Raw genomic sequence first — 25905 nt, 5'->3', positions numbered from 1 at the left:
GGGGGGAGGAAAAGAGTGTCCGAAGAAGCCAGCAGAGCCTTAATTATCGCCAGTCACTAACACAGATATGTCCACTGAGAATTCACACAGTGGTCCAAACAGAATGTGCCACCCCATACAACAGGTTCCCTTACAGACAGCAGCTGACCCACGCACGAGTGACAGAAAACAGTGAGATAAACATTACGGCAGAGGCTGGGGGCGTGGTGGGGGGTGGTGGTGTGTGGAATAAAATCCAAAACTCGCACACCACACAAATGCAGCTACAAGCATGCCTCAGAACAGGAGTGTGCTATAAAAGGTTCTTTGCCATAAGGTGGAAGACATTGAAAAGATGCTCTCCCCAGTGAAGACCAACATTTCTGGGTTGCAGACAGGAAGGAAGTTCAGACGATTTGCCTGACCTTCATGCTAAGAGGAATGCTTCCAGCAAATGCAGCTAAACACAATGCAATAAGCACTTGGTTTAACATCTGTTTAGGTACCAAGCTCTATCGTACACACACAGTGACTGCCCGACATCCAGCATCACCTTACAAACAACACATTTTTACACAATGACAAAGGCAATCTGTTCACAGCTCCCAAACTTTCCCCTGAAGCTATGAGATAAATTTTCTTTCAGAACCAACATTTTCTACTGGTCTGTCATGGCCTCCCCATGCCATTTTGACCCTTTTGTGCAGCAAAATGAAAACACTATCTATCATTACTTGCACCACAGTGACTTAGGAGGAGGTGCACTTTTTCATTGCAAAAACATCTGTGCTCTGGTGACTCCTCTCAGATCTCAAGCTTTAGGAGCCGTGCTCTTGCAAGCATGACTGCAAGATGCAAAAGTTTCAGGTAGGGCAACTGATGGTCAGTCTGGCTCTCTCCTTGAGAGGGTGACAAGGAACTGCACTAAAACACATTCAAATTGCTAGGTGTAAAACAAGTCAGCTGTGACAGCAAAACAAACAAAATACATGCAGGCAGAAACCACCACTATATTTTTCTTAAGTCAAATATTGGCTGCACAGCCTATATCCAGCTGCATCTATAACTAGGGCCCAAACTTCAGCAGGACATTCTGTTATTGCAGGTGTCAAGGGCCACGTGTGCTCCCGCACACACAACACTCCGTTTGATTTGTCAGACACCAGGTTGTGGTGGTTTCACCTCCTAGACAGATAGATCTGCGCTCTGTGTCCATGGGCTTGCTGGCACGCACAGTTCTGTGAGCACTGAGCTATTATTATACAGACACTTTGCAGATGTAAATAAAGCAGATGCAGATGTAAAAGAAGGTCAAAATTTGGCATTCATTTTTTGAATACAGGATGGAGGAGCAAGATAGCCTAGAAGACTGGTAAGTTTTATAGTGAATTTGCTAAACTGACACATTTGTCACAGACTGCCAGTTGGTCTGATATACATTTACTGCTTCTAATATGACAACTCTCATAGTTCATTTGCTGGAGTTAAATTCAAATGCACTAAAAAGCATTAAAATAAAAGGCTGGCATCAAGCTTCATTTGTACACTACTTTGCATTAAAAGTATTGCACTTGTGAAGAGTTCAACTCAAATGCCTTAGCTCAGCAGGTAATTTCACCCGAAGCGTGGTGGCATAAGGACACAGGTCTCATTCCTCTGCCACGAAACGCACTGCGGTAGCTCCTCCATACATGAACATGTCTGTTAACTTTTCCCTCGCTATCTTCTTAGACACCTCATTCTCTACAGCCTCTCTGACTGGTTGCGTATCTTTGACATTTAGAAAGGGTATTCATTTTAATTACATTTAGATTATGCTGAACAACCTCCCTAGTGGTTTGGCACAGCAGTGTTATTTTTAGCCTTCACATTTTCATACAGCACATCCTGGATTTCTAAAACATGCCCTGAAGAAAATTTCCATTTGTAATTATAATAATATAAGTATACAGAAACCTACAACATCCTTGGCTCAAATATGCGCTGCTGTTATATTCAACAGCACCCTGGCATGAGCTATTCATAATGAGTTTTGTGGTAGGAATATGCTCAAAAAGGTTTATTAAAAGAACACAGTAAGTGACAGCTTGTCACCAGGCGATGAAGCCTGATATACTACATACTTATATTTCTTCTGGAATGCTTACGCTAAGCTTAAATTAGGTACAAATATCCACCTAGAAGGCCAGGAAAATTTGTTTCTCTGTAAAAATTTTCCTAGCTTTTCATCTCCACACTGATGCCACTTAAAACCACATTTCCATGGTATCTTCTGTTCATCTCTTTCCAGGACAGGACTCTGCTCTTCTAAGATAATTTACCAGAAGGATTACTCAGTCTATACAAGTGGCAGCAGTTGTGCAAGTTAATGTTGTTGTTGTTGCTTTTAGTTAAATAGTCTTCAAATAAACCATTAACATGTGTTTAATTAAGACCAAATTTCTGGAACAGTATTCTTGAAAGCACCACAGACAGATCTTGCAGGTGGTGTAAGAGAGGTCAACATGTGCATTCTGAATTTGGACCTAGTATTCTTAGGAGTTTAGAGTAATTCTCTGAGCTGGGTTCTGAGTACTAACACCCTTTACAAAAATCTTGTTTAATGACCGTACAAAGATGCATCTAAAGAAGAGTAGCTTGAAAGATTTCAGGCTTCCTGAAACTTCCAAAAAGCTTTTGCTCTTCTGGCTGACAACACAGCACCTATTATTTCTTTCACATTTTGTGGTGTTTTGGAAAGACAAAAGTGTATTTTTCCCTCACTTGGAAATGGATTACAACATGTTTTTAAAGCAAATACAACTTACTACAAGTAAACACTACTGTACTTTAAAGGATGCTCAGAATAGCACAGAATAGCAATAACAACATGGAAAAGTAAGTTATAACTTATCAGAATCTGGAATAGAATTTCACAGGTTGAGTCCCTTTTTCCAATAATGCTTCTTATGTGTGTATTTTCTGTAATTATATACACGGGAATGTGGTCTGGCTTAATTTTTTTCTTCAAAATTATTTTAACTTTTTTTTTTAAATAAACCACTTCTCACAGGAAGCAATGGTGTTTTCATCAAAATGTTTCACCATGGACCAGTTGTAATTTAAATCTTTTGCCATACCTGATGTATTTTTGAATTAGTTTTGTGAAAAAAAAGCATTGAACACATGTCAAAGTGTATTAACAAAATGAAAGATACAGAGTAAAAGACTGGTAGACTATTCATAAGGAAGGTTATTTTTGTTATCTTTCCTAATGCATTCAAGATTTAAATGCAAGCTATATTACTATCTAGATTGAAAAAGGGAGAACAAAATTACCTTGATGTAATTCCTCTGCATATGAAGTTTATACAACACTTAGAAAATGGAAAGCAGTCTGACTGATTGATTACTTCAGTAAAATAAACACGCAGCTACTTAACTCTTAGCTAGCTATCTTCCTTTGTACAATTAAAAGGGTTTCTCATCATTAATCCAGTTTTACAAATGCTAAGTTGAGCCTGCAGTTTGATGAGCATTTCAAACCAGCATTAGCCACCGCTGCTGCTGAAAGCAGCCACCCTGCTTCCCCGCACCCTCCAGCCCCTCACTCCCGCCACAACCTTCCTTTGCCGAGTTATTTTTCATTCCAGCCAACTTCCCGCCCTGTCCCTGGGCAACCACACAAGTGTTAATGCAAGCACAGAAGAGAAGCAGCACAAATTAGTACAGACAGGTACACAAGGAATGGGGGGTGTTTTCTTCCCAAAGCGCCAGCTTTTGCTACTTTACTGTGCTGTGAGTTGCACTTTGATGAACTCTGAGAACTCAGCAACGTGCCGAGGCACCAGAGCGAACTCTTGGCAGAACCACCTGGCTGTTCCCAGCGCCGGCGCGCTGGTTAGGACACAACGCAGCCACCGTGAGTCTGCTTCATCTTATGTATCCTGGTGAAATCATGAACCTCAAACCTATCGACAGAAAAACTCCAATGATAGAAGAGCCATGTCATGAATTTATCAATAAAAGCAGCGTCCCTCGAGGGGGAGCTGTTATCTAATAGACTGAATGCAAAGCTGGAAATCTGGAAATTTACAGGTCAGCTCTGTCACCAATTTCAGGGATATCATATCGTACTTAGTTTAAAACATCAGTACCCGAGCAACTCCACGAAAAAGTCCCTTCTCTTCCTCATGTTTCAGGTACCCAGTTTGTAAGAAGGGGCAGTGAACACTCATCCACCAGTGAAACTCATTGGAATGGTTACAAAGTGCTGAAATACCACAGCATGTATTATTAGCAGAAATAACAAAGAAAAGTGGAACTATGATTTCCGTCACAGCGCTCCGGGCAGCATGCTTCAGCTGCCTTGCGCAGGGGCGCAAGGGACAACACAGGGTCTGGGGTCCCACAGGGGAGACTCCTCCTGGCTTCAACAAAGGGGAAGATGACCCTTCACAGACAGATCCTCCACCAGTGAGGCTCAAGAAAAAGAGAGAGAAATAGGCACTGCTGGCCTGGCTGGAGTACCCTGGACTTGTGCCTGCATTCTGAATCATGCTGAGCAATTCACTTTTCTGTCCTACAACTTGACTGTGCTTTGGTGCTTTTCTTCAGGTATTTTAATAGGTTGATTGGACACCTGACTGGGCTGTCATTTCTGAAGGACAGGGATGATTACCACTGCATATATGATAGGGCTTTTCCAGCCACAGCCTGTGAATACCTGTCTGCTCTGCTTGGATAACATACAAAGATTTAATACATGCAAGCCAGTCCTGAGCAAAGTTTTCCAGCACAAATAACTGGTAGGGAGTGCTACAGCTATGGGTTGTCCAAGGCAAGTGGTTGTCACTGAGGCAACAAGAACTGATGGGAAACTAAGAGAAATTAGGTATGGGCAAGTGAGAAGGAGTAAGAAGGCAGACAAAAGACATAAATAGGGAAAAAAGGCTAGATTAGCCCAATATTAACAATTATCATGAAAATAAAAATGAATACAAAAGACTAATGCAGTAAGAGGTATGCTTCTGGTAGAGAAGTGCTGGACTAGACTAAGGCAAAGAGCCAGAAGATACCCTCTTTTCCTCCCAACAGTCTCTATATACACATGCAAATGCAAACACATAGATACAGAGCAACAGGCTGTGAGCACATCTCTCCCTGTGGCTTAAATATGCAAAGGAGAAAGTGGGAATTGGTAGGTAAATGGACAGCAGGCACGGTACAGCAACACCTACCCATCTGCCAGACACACCGTCCTACCCCACTGCTTCTGAACATCTCCAGTCAACTGCCTTAAAAAAAGCACTGGGAGCTGATATACAGGCCACATTTTCAGGTTGTATTTGCATACCATGTTTTATGTCTCCTCCTTTGTCTGAATATACAGATGTGTCAGCTGTACAAAGAGCCACAGCATGCACAACTGGATGCACCAAGAGGCAGAAAACTCTTGATCTACTGATCAAGAATATATTTCCCTGTCCCAGCTTCTACTAATGTGTCCAGTAACAAGTATTTTTGTTTTATAATGACAATCAGCTTGAATCAGGGTACAATATTCAGCTACAATAATGGTAAAAAACACTGTGGAAGTGAGTATAAATGCTGAAATACACTTTTAATGCAAAACCAATTTCTACTAAACTTTTTTTCCATATGTAAAAAAAATCACAGGTTTGGAAGAGAAGTTTCACAGCAAGAGCTGCTTCTTCCAACACAACTTTGCTTTTTTTTCCCCACTTTCCACATACCACCCCTTCATTTGCCACAAAAGTGTGACTCCAGGTGGCCTGGAAAAAAAAAAAAAAAATTGGCTTTTCCACAATTGTATCTTTTCCCAAAATAGAAAAATGTTTCTGTTAGAAATAATGCCTTCATGGCAAATATATAACCAAGGCGTTACTCAAGGCAGGAAAGCTACCAGAAAACATACCAGCTTAGCTTTAGAAGTGCATTTACTTATCACTAACACAGAATTTGCAAAGAGCCCCTACTATTACCTTTCCCATACAGCTATCACAAGTGGTGACATGACCCAAAAAAAGTTAATGAAAAAAACCTCAGGAGAAATGAGATTATAAGTTTGATCACAACATCTGGATTGTTGTTACATAAAGGAAGGAAAAAAAAAAAAAAGGAAAAAATTCAGAAATGTAGCTATCCCTGTACAGAAAATGTTTTCTTCTGTCCACTCTGAAGTCTCTTTCATGTGCTAATGGTGGCATTTTTTTAAACTCTTCCCCTTTGACTTACTCAGACCTTTAAGGACCTCACACATCTAATGGTTCCTCACATTCACCAAGAACAATCAAGAGAGGTCTGGGGGTTGACATGCAGTATGATTAATGGACAATGTTGATTTAATTTCCTATAACAGGAGTTTTCTCTAAGCTTTCTCCAAGGAGCAGTTTCTTTGCAATCCAGGACTTAAGTATTTTACTAATGAAGTCCAATAAATAGCAAATTAAATAATGCTGTCTCCCAGAGACAAATCCTCTCATTTCAGGAAAAAAAAACCCAAATCACACAAAAAACCAAAACCACCACAAAATGACAACCACCATATTCACAGTTCTGTTTAAATCTAAAAAAGGTTGTCTAGCAGAAATGTACATAGTTGTTGGGGGCTTTTTCATTTTTGTTTAGTTTGGTTTATTTAGTTGTTTTGTTTAAGAAACTGGAGCAATTCCCTGGTCATTCCTGCCATTGTTAACTGCTTGCTCTTTTTTACTCTTCAAACAGTGGTACATATTTGTCACTTTTACATTATAGCTATTAAAATAAATATTATTACATTTTCATTGTAATACTTAGAAACATTTGAAAAGCAACTTTGAGGGGATTTAAAATAATTTATAACTTTCTTGATGTAGAGAGTGATCAGTATGTCCTTTTCATGAAGCAAATTTTAACCTTCAGCTCCAGCAAACGAACAATGAAACACTATTTGCATCCATCCTAACTGTTACTCAATCAACATGACACAATTTCCCAACTGAATTCCCACACAGGTTTAGCTTTAAATTGTGGAATTTCTACCCCAAGAATGCAGAGCAGCAGAGAGCATTTCCTGCAAGATTCTAATCGCTTTCCCACCACTGAAAATTCTACCTTTAAATACTTTGAAGATGACATATTTTGCTTTATTATAGGCCAGCTAGTTGTCTTGCCAGAGTGCAAAAAGTCTCCTCGTCCTGCTCCAAGCCTTTGCAGCACCCTTGATTCCAGTTCTTTGAGTTGTGACATAGTTTAATGTCCTGAGAGAAACAACTGCATCTGACTCAGTTATGAGGATAGTTGATAAAGAGACAAACAAGTCTCAAAGCCAGGCAAGAACCCTCCATGCTACTCAAGAGGGCTCAGGGAACATCATCTCTCCTGCTGCCTTACCAAATCTTTACATTTTACCTTTACAATTGCTACAAGGCATTGACCCATGAAATAATGAAACTTCTCTTGTCCTGACAGCACCCACGATCTCTTTAGAGAGCCAGGCTTAACTGGCCTTTGCACCCTGTTTTGAATGTACTGTACTTCAAAAAAAACAAACTTTATTCTGCATTTGGGCATCTCCTCCCTCACCATGTCCTTCCCCTTTAAAGAGCCACTAGCTTGGGAAGTTAAAATGAATTACTGCAAAAGTCAAGGCATGTTTAAATGAGGATGTCAGGACTATTTTCCCAGATAAATGAGTTCAAAATGGAACAGTTCAGAGAGCATGTTCAAGAAGGTTACAAAAAAAATATATTAGGCAATCCTTCCAACACACAATCTCCCTGTTTCTGAAATATCTTAACTGTCTAAGAGAGCAAGAATGCTCTTTCTGCCCCAAGATTAAGTGCTTAATGTGTAGACTAATAATATTCCATGAGTTTTAGAGCCATTTCATGACTCTGTGGTTAATTCAAAGAAAGCCTAGAGATTCTGCTTAGTAAGTGTCTGTCATACGCAATGTTTTAATCAACACCAAAACCAGTTATGCTGCTAATGCAGATGTTACAGACCGCAGTATTCCAGCACCTACTGAAGCTGATTACTGGCTAAACCTATTGAGAGGCTTGATGGTGTAACTTAAAATTGACAAATACATTAAACATCAATTAAAGCCTTCCATTACAAATGAACTGTATGAAAATAACATTTGCTTTCAGAAAACCAAAACACGTGCAGAAGCAAATGTGATGTGATTTTAAAAAAAAAAAATAAATCAAATTTCTTTAACAAATGCAAAGTTAAATGCTGTCAGAAAGAATATTGCAAAGTAACAGTATTTTAACAACAAACATTGGAGTGAAAATATGTAAATATGTAATTATGATACAAAGCAGCAATCGTGAACAGTGCAAGAGAAATGACGGCAGAACTACCCAGGAAGCAAGGCACTACCTTTTACAGATGTGGCACTTGAACTGTGCAACAAGCACGCAACATTAGCAGCTGATAGTTAACTGGCCTCTCCTCAGCAAATCTGCTCAGAACAAGCTGATATTTATCTAGGATTCCCACTCAGTCGTGTCTAAGAGTGCTTAAACAAAGCTGAGCCACAGATACAGTTGTAATGGATGCCATGCCAATAAGCTCTAACAAAGGAACACATAGCTAAACATGAGATTCAGTTTTGCTCAGTGAGATTTCAGTTTGCAACCTGAGTGAAACCATTTTTCATGTGAACAGAGCAGTTTAGTATTTTTCTTCCGTAAGGGAGGCAGAAGCAAGTGGGTGAGACTGTGAATCAGTTTGTTTGGTCACTCATGTCAGTATATCTGCACTGAGCAGCCTCCTGATATTCCCTGCTCGCTTGTCCTGTACACGTCAAGCTGCACATGAGCCAATGAGTACATGATCAAAAACGCTGCACAAGACAGAGGTTTGATTCCTTCCATGCCTCTGCCACCCAACCTAGCTCTTCCACAAGCAAAACCAGAAAATCTGAATCTAAAAGGAACTCTCTGCTACGAACAAATCTAAAAGAACTTACTAGCACTGACATACATTTGAAACAAAACATGACATGATAGTCTGTAAATTCCAACAACAAAACAGAACAGAAACCAGTTCGATGTCTATTTACACTTACAGCCTGTAAAATGCAGTATGGTTTCTTACATAAAAGAGGTAAAAGCTTATCAAAGCAGCATTTGCTTTGATGTTTTGCAGGTAAAAAAAGTTACAGGGTAATAAAGACCTCTCCCTTCTCTCTTTTAACCTGTAAGAGTTCTTCCCTCTCCTCTTTTAAACCTTGAAAGAAAAAAAAAAAAGGAAAAAATTATATACAGATATGCCACATCTGCATTTGGAGGACAGGCCCATTTAGAGCGGTGAGAGGTCTGCTTTTCATGAGTACAAAGTAAGGAACGTGTCTCTTGTTCACTGACATGTAGGGGAAGCGCACTGTCATACCAGAGCTTGGGGTTGCTAAGTACAAATATACATAAACTGCCATGTCTGAGAAACAGAGGTCACAGTTAGCTGAGGAAGAGGCTGCTTTTAAACATGGCCACTCTACTTCTAGGGCTTTTGGGTTTATTACTGTGCAATATGACCAATTCCTCCTCCCCTCTCTCAGCAAATCCCTTATGCTTTAGCTGATAAGTAGCAGAAGCAAGCCTGTTGCACACAATCAGAACTGACAGATAAGAGGTTTAGTTTAAGGATGTAATCAGCATGAGTAAACACTAGACTGACCCAGCTGTAAACAGTGGAAATAAATCATAATATTTGTGCTGGTCACCTACTGAGCTATTAGACACTTTTCACTACGTAACAATGGCTGCAGTATATAGAGCATAGTGTTCTCATCTCCTTTTCCAAGCAAGAAAGCTGAGCTGTTAGTTGATCTTTATTAAGAACTAAAGTAATTTCTGATTTTTTTTTTTCTAAACAGAGCTGCAGTTTGTTCAAATCAACGTTTCATTAACTGTGAATGTCTGACCTGATATAAAATATCTCAAGTAGAAATAAAGTATGTCTGTAATACTAGATTATATTTTATTTAATGGCATTTGAGAGCAGTTAACTACGAAGTAAAAAAAATCTGAGTGTTGAGAGAGACGACTTGTGTTTCTTTCACATCATTTTATGAAACTGTGGCAATGCCTGGCTCTTTGAATTTGTATGGGAATCCCAAACTATATTTCCATAATAAGTTCTAACCAAAAAGCAATATTAATTCCCACATACATAATTTTGGATATCCCAGAATGTTCAGATACAAGCATGTGGAGATTACATTTTGACACCAACAAAATCTGGGATAAAACTGAAATTATTGCCCTAGCTATCAGAAATAGTTACATTAACACATGTAATGCTCTTACAGTACTCCTCCTCAATATTACAGCATTTGCAATTCTTAATGAGAAAGCTGTCAAAGATGTCATTAAGTTTTTTAAATTCACATTTTTCTAGCACGTCCACTTGCAATATGGTGTAAACGAAACCACTATGTCATATCTGACCATCACATCAACTGCTTTACGAAACTTCATAAGCACTTTCATAGAATTATTACAAGAGACATTCAGGTGACATGCATCAGGCAGTTTAATTGGAGAAATTCTTTGCATTGACTCGTCTTACACACCTTTATTCAGTTTCCATAGACTGTAGAATCACCTTGTCATCTTTGCTGCCCTGGACTGAGGCTTAACTATGATCACAGTTGTAATGTGATATAAATAGATCGAGGGGAAATCAAACAACTGAAGGCCAAGTCTCTGGGGGAATGCGAAGTGCAGCAGGCAGTGGGCTAATTCTTCAGCACAAGCACCCTTTTCAGAGGAGAGTGCCACGCAGGGTCACAAAATGTGTTTTGGTGTCATTTAGACTTTGACGAATTCTACACTTGGAAATACAGTCCAAGTCAGGGGGAGGAATGCACGTTCCCTTATTTCTCTCTGCAACTGGAAAGAGGTAGGACACAGAAGAGTTTTCAGGCAGGCAAGTTCTCCTGATTAAGACCAAACAAAGTTTTTGGAATAAATTGCACAAATGAGTCTGACAGAATCCAATTATTTTTCCAGAAGAACTAGATCGGGGCGGGGAAAATGCCACCAGGTAACGTAACACTGGAGAGCACCAGGAAGAACAGCAAGGGGTTGTGATGCGCCTCATATTAAACAGCTTGAATGACGCCAGCAGCCAGCAAGCGCCCCAAGCCCCGGGGAGCCGGGATGCTGCTGGGGGCTGCAGCTCCCAGTGCAGGACACCCCACTGGGCAGGCTCTCCTGAGGAGGGGCCTTCACCCGGGAAAGGCCAAGGTACATGGGATCCCATGCTCCAGGCGTTTTCAAAGCCAACAGACCAGTTTTTCCATTCCCTAAGGTGTCTGCCTGAAAATGGTTATTTACTGCGATATCATCTTGTGTGCAACCGAAACAAAAGAGCACCCAAGGTGCACTCATCTCTGCCACTGCCTCCTTGCCTCGGGGTTTCGTGTGCATTTATAGTGAGACCCTACGTTAGTCTTGTCACCACAGTGCAACTTTCTGAAATCCTCACTGTAACTACAATCACTCAAGTGGGCACAGCTCTAGAACACATTGCATTCCGTCATCACCAGTGGCATTCATCTGATTAGGAAAAATACTCCTTGTTACTAGCATAAGAACTGAAACATTTAAAAAAAAAATTCAGAGGAAGAGACTTCCAGGCAGCTTGAAGAACAGCATTATTATCTTACAGCATCAGGACTAATCATATTTTCTTGAGTTTGTGAACCAAGAAGCTGAGTTTGATTTTATTCTCCCTAGATGTAGGTGCCAGAATGAGATTCCTATCAGCATTACAATCTAGTTTCTGGCTCAAATAAACCAGATAAGATCAAAATGGGTTCTTCTGAGTCACTGCCCTTCTTGTATAGGTTCTAACTTCCTACCAGTCATATAGCTGCAAACATAGTGAGCTGTGACAGGCAAACAGTCCACCTAGCACAGCAGTGAGTACCAACAACACCAAGGCAGAGATGCATATTCACATGCTTAAAATACTCTTTGAAAAAAATAATTTGAAGTCCTTTAAAGGGGGAGATGAGCTTCTCCGGACACTTCCTTTGTTTTATCTTGCAAGCTTTGCCAATTCCCCTCCTGTTAAATGGTAAGAAGATTCCCAAACAACATTTTCTACCAACAAAACTCATTTCAACTTCTGAACACACATGTTCTGAAACATTACAGAAACAGAACCTGTACCAGCATACTCATCGAGTCTCACAATGAAAGACCTTCTGTTAGGGAAAACTTTCTCAAGCAGAAGGAAGCAAAGGAGGAATTAAAAATAGAGGCAAAAATGCATGGTATGCACCCAAGAGTCTGCTCCTGTGGCAAATTCAACTGATAATGGAATTTTACACTGGACTAGCAAATGGCCTGATATTGAAAAATAAATGCCAAGACCTTTAACACAAACAAATGTCTATGTGAAACTGTGGATATTTATTTTGCGAATGGCAGCCCTGACTCTGATCAGATCATTTAATTCTACTTACATGGTGACTATTGTGCTAAATAATCCAGTTTAAAAATACACAAAAGTAACTGGCTAGACCTACACCGGCGTAAAAGAGGTCAGTTCTCAAAAAACACAGTAAGAATCAAGAGATTAAAACATACAGAAAACATTCACATTGCTCTATTTCATGTTCAATGATTGTAACATATTTTACACTAGCATTGCTGATTCTGCTTTACCTACCACACTTGTCCCCCCCATCAAGAGTCCTACAGACATTTGCAAGTTATTTACACTAATTATATCAATGCGATCAACAATCAACGCAATCAACAGTGTTTATAATACCAATGCTAATGTTCTCTTTGATTAGAAAATATTACGAATTCTGATTTTGGGATGCACTTCAATTGCCACAGAGTAAGTGAACCTTCTTTAAATACACAGATTTTGCACAATTGGCAGTCGTACCAACATTTGCAGAAAGTTCCATGGAGAGACGTATTGACTTGCTGCAAATGTCACTAGAAATCTATCTGCAGTTTATCAACTATGCAAGAGAACAGGGAATGGTAGAGCAGCCTTAGGTCATGACAAACTAGGACATGAAGAGGGAATGCTTGGAAGCCACATAATTTCTGTGGTGATAGACAATGCATGAGAAACTACTCCATCTTTGCCACTGGGAAGCACCTAATACTATTAGCTTATTCTTCCAAAATAGGAACAACCTTTTCTTTTGACCATGCTATCCAACATTTATGAAACCAAAAATCTTAAAACACACTTTTGCCCTTCAGGTTTCACACCTGCAGTATTCGACTAATTCCTGTAGCTCATAATGAAGACATTTATTTTAAAGAGGCTGTCAATAAATCAGTAGTTTAGTGTCCTCAGGAGAGGCAAATGGATGACAGAACATTAGTCCTCAAAGCCTCCATCTAGTTCATGAAGATACAGTTTATCATAGTCACAAAACAGTGGCTTGCCTTGTTTTATCTCAAATTCTACCAGGTAGGACCACTTCCTGATAAGTAATATTTAAAATTTGAAATGCAAAAATAACCTGGTTCCAATGATTTAGATTATTCACAAGAAATAAACAGAAAAGCAAATCAGTCCTTTCTTAATGCATGGATGTTGCTACAGTCTTTGTGGGTTTACATATTGCATTAATTTTACCTGTTATAATTCTCCACATGCGCAGCTGCCACAGGCAGAAGAAGGTTGTTTTCTAAGACATAATTTAGCGCAGGTAAGTATTTCAAACAGGCAGCTTCTCAACAGGCAAACACAGTAGTCAGACAGGCACTGTCACTATGAGAAGTCTATGTGAACTTCCCAGGCTTCAACACATGTAATCATCCTAGCAATGGAAAATCATGACCTAATCACACTTCCTGTGCCAAGTGAGTATTTAGTAGCTGTAGCAATGAATGCCCTTTTCTGTAAATGCTACAAAGCAAACAAAGCTAAGAAACCAGCAAAGAAACTTACACAGGAAAACTTCCCATGTTTGATGTACACTTCAAATAACTCAATACATCCCATTAAAAATAAAAAACCACGACTTCTACTGAAGTTATTTGAAAAAAATACTCTTCAGCGGGTCTAACCTATGGCAGTATAAATTACACGTGTGAAAAACACAAGTGATGGCAATCAGATGATAGGGAACGTATCATGTTTTGGTCACCATATTCAGCTACTTAGATTATGATAAGGCATAAACACTCAACACATCACGTGCACCATGACTGAACGGTTAACTCAAGCACAGGAATTCTTCCATGCCTATACCTCTTGTAATTCAGTTAACAATGTGACCATGTGAAAGCTGTCATTTCCCAAACTCACTTTGCTTGTTTTCTCCTCTGTCTACGTGCTTACTGGAAAGAAAAACCAATAAAACCACACAATAAATATACATTCTAACAACATTCTGTAAAATAATATTTTAATCCGAGGAGGATTAGTGTACTGAGAAAAGCCATACGATGTGGATCACACAGTTAATAAGTTTGCATGTGTCTGAAATTACTGCTTTGTAACTGCATAATGAGAAGACCAAAAAAATGCATTGATGTCCTAGGACACACAGACACCACATCCTTTCAGACCACTGCTCTTTTGTCTCACAGCTCTGTTAAACAGTCAGCTGCTCTGGCTAGAAATGGTCACAGATGGTCAGTTGTCCACTTAACAGACCAGGATGCTCTCCTCAGATCTCCTCTAAAGTAGTACCTCAACTGTATGCAGCAGATGAGAATATCTCACCATGGTCAAGAGGCCATTTGACCTAGATAAGACTGCAGGTCAATTTTGATAATTTAATCAAGATTAATTCTCTGTACTACCCCTAAGTAAACTTTCTCAACGCACTTCAAACACAAAGTGTCAAGTTCAGTATTACTTTCGCTGATTACGTTATAGATCATATCTTTCTATGAAAAAAATTCTCAGTTATATATGTAAACAGAAGCACCTTCCACCCAGGGATAATATCAACACATCTGTACTCATAGGCATTGCAAAAGCTACATGAAGGAACAGAGTCAGGTGATCAATGGAAAGACTCCAATGGGACTCAGCAAGCTCTGTGCCCTAATCCTTGTGCTCAGTTCTGAAAATATTTACCAGTACTCCTTAAAAATATTAACATGATAATAACATGCACAAGAGCTACTTGCTACTATGTGGAGCGAGCAGTGCTTGTTGTGCAGTATAACTGAGATGAAGGCTACAAATAAAAGAGAAATAGGCTAGAAATACCAGAGAAAAATCTTTGGTATTTTGTATTAATCTTTCACTGTTACTAGATCAGGTATAAATAGACAAAAGCTGAAAAAAAATTAGTATTAAACTGAATATTAAAAAGATATCATCTACTGGCAGTATTTACTAACTAAGTTCTGTATCTTATGATAAGTAGTTCAGTGTCCTTCTTCCAACTTACACAATATTTACAAGATCTGGTTACCTGAGTGTTTTCCAACACATATTTTGGGAGAGGATTATTCCATCAGCAGCATAACTCAAGCTTGCAAAGCTTATTGCTGGGAAAATAGCTGGCCAAACCTAACGTCCTTGCCTTACAGGTCTAATGATTTAAGCCCTCTAAGACATCCTTTGACTTCACTGTATTCCAGAACAGTTAAGAAATATTTTATATACTCACCTAAACCACTGACAGTATACTCAAGATCACTGGCATCCAGCAGAATTGGCCCATTCTCCTGTTGGCCTTCTTCCTTGTAATACAGCTTGTACCCTTGAATAGCTGCCGTGTCCTCAGAGTCCTGCTGCCACTGTACTGTAATGGTTGTACAGTTCATCGGCTCCAAACGCAGCTCAGGAGACTTTGGTGCTGGTTTTAGAGAAATATATATAATATTCTTATATTCTAGGAATAACTACTTTTCGCACAAACATCTGGAAGCCCATCAGTCCAAAGTTCGCTCAGGACTTCGATTCTAGCTCATTTGTGTACTCACATAATTATTTCCTTATTGTGATGTCTGACTCCCTATAAGATAATCTAACAACTTGATTTAGGATAAATCAGAACAGAAACTTTTTAAAAATTCTGCATCTTAATTAATTAAATGTATAAGGTGGTTATTTTCAAAGAAAAACAAAATCACTCCCAAAGATAGTTATAAAACTACCTCCTGTTTTAAAGTAAGCCAGAGCAAATGTGATTAACAATAACATCACAATTCATCAAGTGCTAATAATTGGCTGTAGTAGTCAAACCTCAATGAAATCCAAAGTGGATGGATGAGGATTACAGGTAAGAAACAAAGTTACAAATTCAAATCTACATCTTTTTCAAGCCATTCATGCAAAGCTGAATGCTCTTCTGCATGACATTACTAATGTAATCCAAAGCTCAATTATAACGATTTAAATTAGACTTCAAATATCAAGTCAATTTGCATATTCAAAACATGTATTTTGTTTGTAATACAGACATACATGCATCAACTCACATCATTTATGTACCTGTACACACTGCTAATGTATGGTGTCCTGCTTTGCAGAAAGGTATTTTACACAGAACAACAATGGGGATTGTGACTGGGGTTGTTGGATTTTTTAATTCAAATTTTATAGAACAGAAAAAAACTGTGTTATCATTGGAAACAAGTCTACAAGCTAAAACATTTGAGCAGCTCACAAACATGGATTAAAGTTTCCTGCCACTGTGTCAAATATGTGAACATCAACATATGGAAACAATCAAAGATTGACACCAAAATAATATATCAGCTTTTCCTTCGCCTGTCACATAAGGCCTTTCATAAGACAGATTAGTTCCTCTTCAACTTTTGATCCTGAAACTATGTATTAACTGCACATAATTTATTAAAGGGATCAGAAGGTTTTGCAGACTATGCACAGAATCATGGCTAGCACACTATTTTCTAGATCATGAGAACAAGAACACGTAATGGGAGAACCCATTTCACATCCTTGCACTACCTATCAGAAAAATGTGTAGCCTTCAGATGAAGCCTGCAATTAACCCCATCTCTAGGCTGCTGGTAACATTAAGAACTACCTTTCACACTTGTAGCTTTGGGAGTCCGGTGGGAAGTCCACAAGGATGCCTCTCCCCAGCCAATCCTTGTTGCAGCCGTGATACGAACCAAATAGACACTGTCAGGCCTCAGGCCTTCGAGGAGGTACTCATCTGAAGTCCCTGGGAGCTCCAAGACTTGGATTTTGGTCTCCGTGCTGAGGCGGAAAGACAGACGGTATAGGACCACCTGACCTCTCCTGTACTTCGCAGGAATTGGCAGCCAAGAGATGAGAATATCTGTAGGACTCCTGCTTGTCAGGCTAATTTCAGGAGCTCTTAAGGGAACTAAAAAGGAGAAGATAAAGCTTTTCAGCTCAGAGAAAAGAGAGAGAGAAAATTCTCAGCTGACACCTTAGTCTATGATGAGGTACCAGGAATGTAACAGTAAATAATCCAAGAAGTTTTGTAGATTCTTGTTTATTTTAAGGATAACTTGACACTATTCATACTTCTCACCTTCTGCATGCAGTATAGCCTTAGCAAGCTCCTTTCTATAAGGCCCTCAACATTTTCTTCTCTTATTGCTGCCAGCAGTAATCAAAGGCAATCAGCACCTTATGATTCTGACAAACTGACTGTCAGGGTTAGATGCAGCAGCTTAAACGGAGAGGCCAGACAAGCTGTACTGCTGAAGACTCAGTGCATGCTCTCTTCCACCAACCACGTAATGAGGGTAGTAACTCCTGGCAAAGAGATAGGCAGACAAGTGGAACTGGCAATGTTCCATGCTGCCAAAGCTTAACCCTGTCAGAATTTATTAATCAGTTGTAATTAGCTATACTAAAGTTTGCTGTTGCCATGATGTTCAGATTAGTTAAATCACTGCACAGAAGTCAGTCATTAGGGTCATTTATGAAATTCTGATTCTACTAACATGCACATAGACAAAAATAAATGGTATAGCAAATTTTTATTTCAAATTTTCCTTTAAAATTTGCTAAAGATGCAGTGAGTGTGCAGTTTGATTCATGTTTCAGATGCCCAAGAGAGAGTCAGAGAGACTAAATCCTAGGCTATCATCGAATTCTTAACACTGAGGGAGTTCTTAAAGATCTAGAATAGCTATTTATATGATTTAATGAAATGTCTTTCAATGTAGAAAAAGACACAGTGTAATATACAATGTCGCCCTGTCAGAATGTTATTTTGTTCTCATTCCTTTCATTGCACATATCCAGAAGTTTCTCTGATACCAATGGAAATTTGGGATGCTCAAGAGGCGTTGGCGCTGGATTGCACATTTCTATTCAGTGCAAATAAAAATGTTCATCAAAATCACTGGTATTTGTCTTACCATCTTCAAGAGTGTGCTGAGTCACATGATCTGACATCTGACTGGCTCCCAGAGGCATATAAGCTACAATATAGAAGGTGTAGTTGCTGGCTGGTTCTAAGTCATCAATAATGTAATGGGTTGTATCATTTCCAATGACCACTTGGTACTCTTCGTTATTTAAACCTGGCAAAAAACAAGGGTTAGACAAACAAAAATTCCTGACAATCCCTAATCATCACAGTATCTTGGCTTTAAGATCTTACAAAGTCATTTCATGTTCTTCCCCAGCCCACCTCTATTTTTTCAACTCTACTAAGTAAAAGCTCTTTTATGCATAGGAGTAACTGTGTCTTGCTGATTATAGTGTTTTAGGATTTTCCTGAATAAGGGATGCTGAATGCAGTTCTATACCCTATTTAGAATTAGTCACAACAAACTGTGCCCAATGTACAGTAACACAACAGCCAAGTTCTAATAGCCTTATCATTCATACCAGGCTTCTAAATCTATTTGTTTAGAGTCAGCGAGGTTTTTTTTCAAAACCTATTTACAGAGCCTTTCTATAGCAGACTGCAAGGAATGCAAGAGCTCCACTCCATCGAAAACAAAACAAACACCACCACCACCACCCCCACAAAGAAACAAATAGAAAGAATTTCTGGATCTCATTTTAGCCCTGTGAATTGTACTACATTTGATTGACATGGTTTTTCTTTAATTTGGAGAAAGGCCAATAAGAACAGGCCAGAACGAGCTTCAAAAATGTTTAGCTCCTTAGTGAGTTGTTAAAAAAATTCTCAGCAATTCACATTAAAATATGCATAGCAATGCATGCAGCAGTCCTTGTCTTTGTTGGGCTTTATTCCTATAGAGGAAGGCTATGAAGCGCAATAAGTGTGGTGAAAGCTGCTGTGTTAACGAACAATTCACACCAAGTGCACGTCAACTTAATCAAAACTCTGTAAGACCCAGCTCCTCCTCTTCACAACTGAATTTATAAACAAAACGAAAGGCAAATTCCACCATTAAGTTTTCCCACATTTATGAATTAACTTGATAGCATTTTAATTAGACAAGATTACGAGCATCTCACAACAGACTAGTTAATGGCTTGTTAATTAGGAATTGCAAGGCACGATTTCTGACCTGCTAAACAAGATCCTTGAGCTCAAATTAAAAGGACTTGTTCTCTCATTGAATGGATTGCTAGGCCTCACGCAGAGGCCCTAATGAAACAGCCATAATAGAGAACAAGGCTTGCCTTCCACCACAATCAGTGTTCCCTTTGTGCCTTTTCTAAATCGCTAACAAGGAATTAACACACTCCAACATGCACGCTCATCAGACCCTTATTCTTCTTGCTACTATGGCCCCGATTTGAATGTAAAATATTCTGCTTAAAGAAACAAAAAACAAAAACACAAAAAAAACACCTGTTAGTTTTTTCAGCTAACTTGATTAAAACACTAACTTTTCTTTTTTCCTTTTTTTTTTTAATAGGGAAGAGGACCAGAACCTATTTTTACAGTGGAACATCAGAATACCTGAGTTGTGAAATTAAACAATGAGTGATCGTATCTTTTGGATTCAAAGTACCTACCACATTGTGAAATCTACAGAAGAAACTCTACAGATCTGCATATGATTAGTGTATTATCCAGTTTTCCTTTAAAGTTTAAAGTTTATGGAATCATAAGCATCAATAAAACTTAGGAGACTTAGCAAGCACTGGTTTTCTTTAGCAATAAAATGTTCTCACACTGACAAATGTGGTTCCTAACATAAGAGAGCAATGTATGAACATAGATGTATCAGTAAAAAGTTATACACGAGAAGCTTTAAGCAACTAAGATATACTCTAGTTAAGTCAGATACATCTAAGATAATTTTTAATCTTCATTAGGGTCTGAAGGTTAACTGGAGAAAGGCAGGCTTGAAAGGTATAATGAAAGCAATACATCCACGCAAACTATTTACATTAATACATATGTATCCAGATTTCTTACAAAGTAAATAAGGTGTTGAAAATGTCAAGAGTCTACGTTAGCATCTCTATGGCCTGGTATGGCGTGAATGGCATCAAAAGACTTTTCTTAATATTTAATTTGCATTTGTTTAAATATAGTTGCTTCTAAGTTTACATTAGAGAGATGGCTGATGTGATACTTTCTCACAAAGGCATTTGCTAGGTTTTTAATAATGCTTCTGATATGTGGGCAACATCCACAGAAAGGTTTACAGACTATCACTTAGAAAACAACTATTTTTACAGAAGTGCAGTCCACTAGCCTTTGAAGCTCAACATTTTTTCTACAAAATGAGACCAAAGTGTTTTTATGTCCTGATGCAGATCTTCTGGTACTACCCAATCACATTACCAAAGAAAAAATTCATGCACATCACCTACATTTGATTCCCACCTCTTTTATTACTCCTCTTAACACAGCCCTCCCCACATCCCCTGTGTGCATGTCTTTAGTAATGTGAACGGATACACAACAGCACTATATTAAATAAAGTACATATCATGAGACAGTCTAGAATGATGAAAAAAATGGGTATTTGAGAAAGCCAGTTCAAATAAATCAGAGGGTTTTTTTGGTTGTTGCTTCTGTTTGGAGTTTGGTTTGTGTCTTAAACCAAGACAAGCTACAATCTCATTTCACAAGACGTAACCTTTGGATAAGCAAGCAAATGAAGCAGGGATTGCAAAACGATTTTGCAGAAAACACATTTCAGAAGTCACCTCTTTTCACTACTGTGCAGGAATATTTCCTGCACAAATACACACTTCCCTAAGGACAGTTTTCCAGTTTTCTTTGAAGTTACCCAGTCTCTGCTCTCTACACTAGCACCGGACATTCAATTATCCAGATAACTTATCTACTGTGACTTTATTCGTATTAGCTTTAAGAGGGGGTTGTGAGCATAATACCTCAGTGACTGAAAGTGTAGGGGCTACTTTCCCACACCTCTTGTCCTCATTATCTTTTAAAACTCTTTCCTTCCTTCCTTCAGACAAAATTCTCTTGTGTCCTGAAATATCCCACTTGCAAAGGCAGCTATTTCTGCATCAGTATTAGAGTAATTAAGTCGTTCTTCCTGTCCTCTGCTTAGCAGATGGCAGACTGATATTCCACACAAAGCTGAGCATCTGCACTCCTATCCTTGAATAAAACACTTACTGAATAGAAATGGAAAAAGAAATCACTCCTACAGAACAGAGCTGCATAGCATAGTTTAAGCCATGCACCTAAGAAATTTTCAAGTCATCTGGCAATCACTTCTGCTTATGAAAAATGCCTATTTTCTGTCACCTTAAAGATTACCTTAAAGCAATTACGTAATACTAAGGGGTTTTTAATGTCTAGTTACTAATTTTTATTCTAACTATCCATTCCCTTTTGTATAGGAATTTATTTATCATTTCAGAGACTAGAATAAACCATTCATGGCTATCTCAGCATGTTTTAGAGTTTGAGTACACTTTTCTCATTATAGGACACCAAGGGGTGAAAGGAGAACGGATTTTACCATTCAGCCAATATTTGTTCTAAGATAAGACAGTTAAGGCAATAAAGTATCGATTATTCTACTCCAAAATATATGAAGGCCAGTAAAGTCACTAGAATTTGGGAATCTAGACAAAAGAGCCGTCTGGTGAAAAGTTCAACTCTGTAAGCCTCCAGGATTCTGCTGTATGTTCTGTCCTTCCTTGCCAAGCACACACACAGAAAAGAGTAGGCAGAAGCTCCTGCTGAGGACAGAGGGAAACCCAGATAGTTGTATGGAGGTCCCAAGTTTTAAGGCCTACTCGTAACTTCAAAATGGGCTTACTGCAGTGATCAGACAAGGGTGAGTTGGATGAACACTCAGTCCCGCAAATGAGATGATGCGGCAAAAGCATCTTCCTGAAGCAGGCCTGTTGATTACAATATGCATTTATTTGCTTGTATGCTCCGATGCAGCCCTGGTTATGAACCATTCAAATTTGACACTCTTTGCAGGAACATCCAAGTTCTTACCACATATGAGTAGTTAAATAGTATTTTAACCAATCTGCTTACCTTCTGCTTTCATGTAATGCACGGAGTATGCAATCACTTTGTCTGAATTATACAGCGGCCTCTCCCAGGCTAGCAGGATTGCTGAGCTTGACATCGTTTCAGCATGGACATTGTAAGGTGCACTGGGTCTGTCTTCTGACATAACTACAGTAAGCCTGGCCCTGGAGAGAATAGATCCCTGGCTGTTCTCAGCCATGCACTGATAAATGGCATCGTCTTCAGGAATGATTTGGTTAATCACCAATTTACTGAATACAAAAGGAAGAAAAAGGTAGAAAAAAGTTCACATCATGGATAAACTTAGCTCTGCATAATGCAACAACAGTTACGTTTGCTTCATGAGTTTCATATAATCATGTGCCACAAACTCTTCTATTAGAAATGGATGTGCAGGTGTGAAATTTAGCAACTTACATGTTCCTCAAAATCTGCTATGTTTATGTTTATGCCTGCAAAGCCTAGCACAGAGAAAACAAATCTGTATATCTATTCCCCTCCCGCAAAAACTACAACTTTAGGGTTGTAATTTCTTAACCAACTCTTTGATATGAGCTGCTCACGATACAGCAGTAGTGAAATGGAGTGTCATACAACTAGCAAGATTCTGGTCTCTGCTACACTACAGTAAATCTAGAGCAACTCTGTGGTGAAATCACTTCAGTTTCCCCTCCAGATACGGCAGCAATCACAAAAGCTTTGCTGAGGATTTTAGGTATTGAATAATCTGCATTCCTTCTGCCAAGGAAATGTCTATAACTACATTTAACGTCCAATTTCATGCTTACTTGAGTTATATCTTGCTTGGCTATATTTAGTTTGTGGAATTTCATCCTTTGGTGGCACATCCCTAGCACAGCTCTCATACAGCAACTATAATCTTACCTGTTGTACATTTTTATTCTACCATTGGAGTGTATTCTTCTTCCATTTTTTAACCATGAAATTTTGGGGGCAGGATTTCCTTCTGCCTGACAAGCAAAACGAGCAGTACCCGCTCTCGGCCTTGTTAAACTTTCTGGCCATTCCACAAATGAAGGTGGAGCTACGGATAAGTAACAAGGGGGAAAAAAAAAAAAGCTCCAACAAATGCAAGGACAGTCAGAATAATAATGAATTTTCCACACAGGCCACTCAAATACATATACATATCTATGCAGAAAGCATGTTCCACGTAAACAAAGAACGTTTGTTTAAAGATACATAATATCTGCACAGATAGCAACATTTCTACACATTTTTATTACTGCATTTATGAATACAAACAAATCAAACTCCAGCTTCTGACATACTGCTCATGAGGCATACATATGTATTACATATTTCTGCTTCGTTATGGGATTCTTTTCTGTGTCGAAAGCCTGTCTTCCCAGAGCAAACATTGCACCTGGGTATCTCCAAGTGCAAATGAACTGTTAGTTTATAACTGAAATGTTGAGTATCTGACACTTCTCATCTAAGTCAACAGACAGAAGGCAGCCACAGTTCTGTGATCTGTTTAATCTCTGCAGTCTTCCTACAGCCCTTGGTGTGCTATGTTTGAGATAAAAATTCAGCCCAGCACATAGCACAGCTCAAGACAGACATAAGTTGTTAAAACAGTGTGGAAGTCAAAGCAGGCTCACCCAGCACAGAGAGAGTTGCCATTGCTACCGTGAAGTTTCGTGTGCCTGGAATAGTGGCTCGACAGACGTACACGCCTGCATGTTGCACCTTTACATCAGAGATCATGAGGTTCCCATTTCCAAGGACACGGGTATTGAAGACGTCAATGGACTTATGGTCTATTAGAGAGAGCGGGAGAAGTGTGGTTACAAGGCTGTTTAACATATCTGAACAACTAAATAGGGTTGCCTAGGCAGTAATAGCATAGATTAGAGTTTAAAAGTCAAAAAATGCAAAGGGTAATCACAGATGAGCTTTCAGAGGTTTCTCCATTCAGATGGTTTAGTCTCACCATTTGCTAAGTGGTTTATATCTGAAATTCACTACCGGGGCTAAAAAACTAATGCCATTTTCCCAGTTAGCCTCCCCAGTTGCCTTGCACTGTGATTCATTTCATCACTACCAACATCCACCTCCTCTTTACAAACAGGGATCATCTATCTCCTCCTGAATTATGCTGGGGATAAAATAGGTATATTTGATTACCATATATTTTCTTCTGATTTTAGGCCAAATGCTCTATGACTGTTAGGTAAGTTTTTCCTTAATTATTTGTCTATAAGAGCCACTGAATCAATGAGGAAATATATGTTAATTTCTCCAGCTTTTAGAAATGTATGAAAACTTTTTATGCTTCTACAGATTCAGTCCTGACTTTCACATTTAGGTACATGTCAGAATAAAACCAGAGGTATTTTTCATGGAAAAGTGTGATGTGCTGATGAATATTGTTATTCTTATTGCATCCCCTCTGTTATTCTTATTGCATCCCCTTCTAGGCAGACTACTCAGGGTTTGACTGTACCTACCCATAGTCCAAATGGCCCATTAACACAAGGTCCAAACCACACTTACATACTGCTCTTCTTAGAAGTAGAGAGGGAGAAACATTTACAGGATTGTTTCATAGGATGCAATCACTCCAACCCACCCTAGCTCACCATTGATTCTGCTCTGAGTGTCAGATCCCTGGAGGTCACCACCCTTCCTGGGACTCTGCGCACACTGCGCTGGGGGTAGAGTGGGACTGAGAGCAGCCGCAGGGACCCCAAAGCCTCAGAAAACCTCAGGGCTTCTCAACAGCAGTATGGAAGTGTTTCACTTATCTTACCCTAACCTACTAATTGTTACCGACTACATGAAGCCTCAAAACAGTAACCTAATTGCTGAAATCCTTTCTTTCCAGTTTCACTTCCTCTCCACAGGCTGAAGGTCGTATGCTGTAATTTTAAGACCTACCTAGCCGGCTCCATGAGATGATTGGCTTTGGATTCCCTGTGGCTACACACTCCAGTACGACAGTTTGATGAAGAGATGCTGTAATGTTTTGAGGACCAGCTATTATAGATGGCTTGTGAAAAGGCTTCAAGTCTGAGGCTTTGAAGGGGAGAAAAAGAAAAAAGTGAGAACAAGTAAATAAAAATTCAATTAAATATTAAATAAAACATAACATTTTAAGGATGCTTAAAATTAAATTTACACCAAAGTCTTATTTCAGTAATTGTGGAAACTTCCACTAAACAGTACTTTAGCCACAAGATACAAGCAAGCAAAATGATTATTTGGGTGAGTGGTTCAGAGGACAGTTACAGCTCTTCAACACATGTTTTTGCTATAATGTGAAAAATAATATAATGCCATTGAAAAAATCTCACACGGTGAGTACCTGGAATAACACTCAGTACTGCCTCAGTGCTTTTACGTCTATTGGCTATTGTTGTGGCAACACATCGATAATTCCCAGCATCCTTCTGTTCAACACCATAGATTTGAAGAACTCCTGTAGGTAGAGCAGTTATCCTTCACAAAAACAAATAAAAAAAAATGAAATGTAGATAAATGTTCAGCCAGCAAATATCACCATGGAATTAACTTTGATTTACAAACAGTCATTGCTACACTGA

At 39.0% G+C, this 25905-nt stretch overlaps 1 protein-coding gene across 1 annotated transcript in view; it reads right to left on the bottom strand.

The window, feature by feature from the left end:
- Window positions 1-25905, bottom strand: part of PRTG (protogenin) — an 84562-nt gene that overhangs the window by 21536 nt on the left and 37121 nt on the right. The window contains 8 exon segments of the mRNA XM_065642016.1: window positions 15590-15778; window positions 16976-17281; window positions 18291-18455; window positions 22340-22587; window positions 23222-23381; window positions 23962-24120; window positions 25241-25378; window positions 25668-25801. Coding sequence (XP_065498088.1) covers window positions 15590-15778; window positions 16976-17281; window positions 18291-18455; window positions 22340-22587; window positions 23222-23381; window positions 23962-24120; window positions 25241-25378; window positions 25668-25801 — 1499 coding nt within the window.

Source organism: Caloenas nicobarica, chromosome 10, assembly GCF_036013445.1.
Source record: "Caloenas nicobarica isolate bCalNic1 chromosome 10, bCalNic1.hap1, whole genome shotgun sequence".
Lineage (NCBI taxonomy): Eukaryota > Metazoa > Chordata > Aves > Columbiformes > Columbidae > Caloenas > Caloenas nicobarica.
Note: the sequence above shows the minus strand (reverse complement) of the source record. Positions and strands in the feature narration are given on the sequence as shown.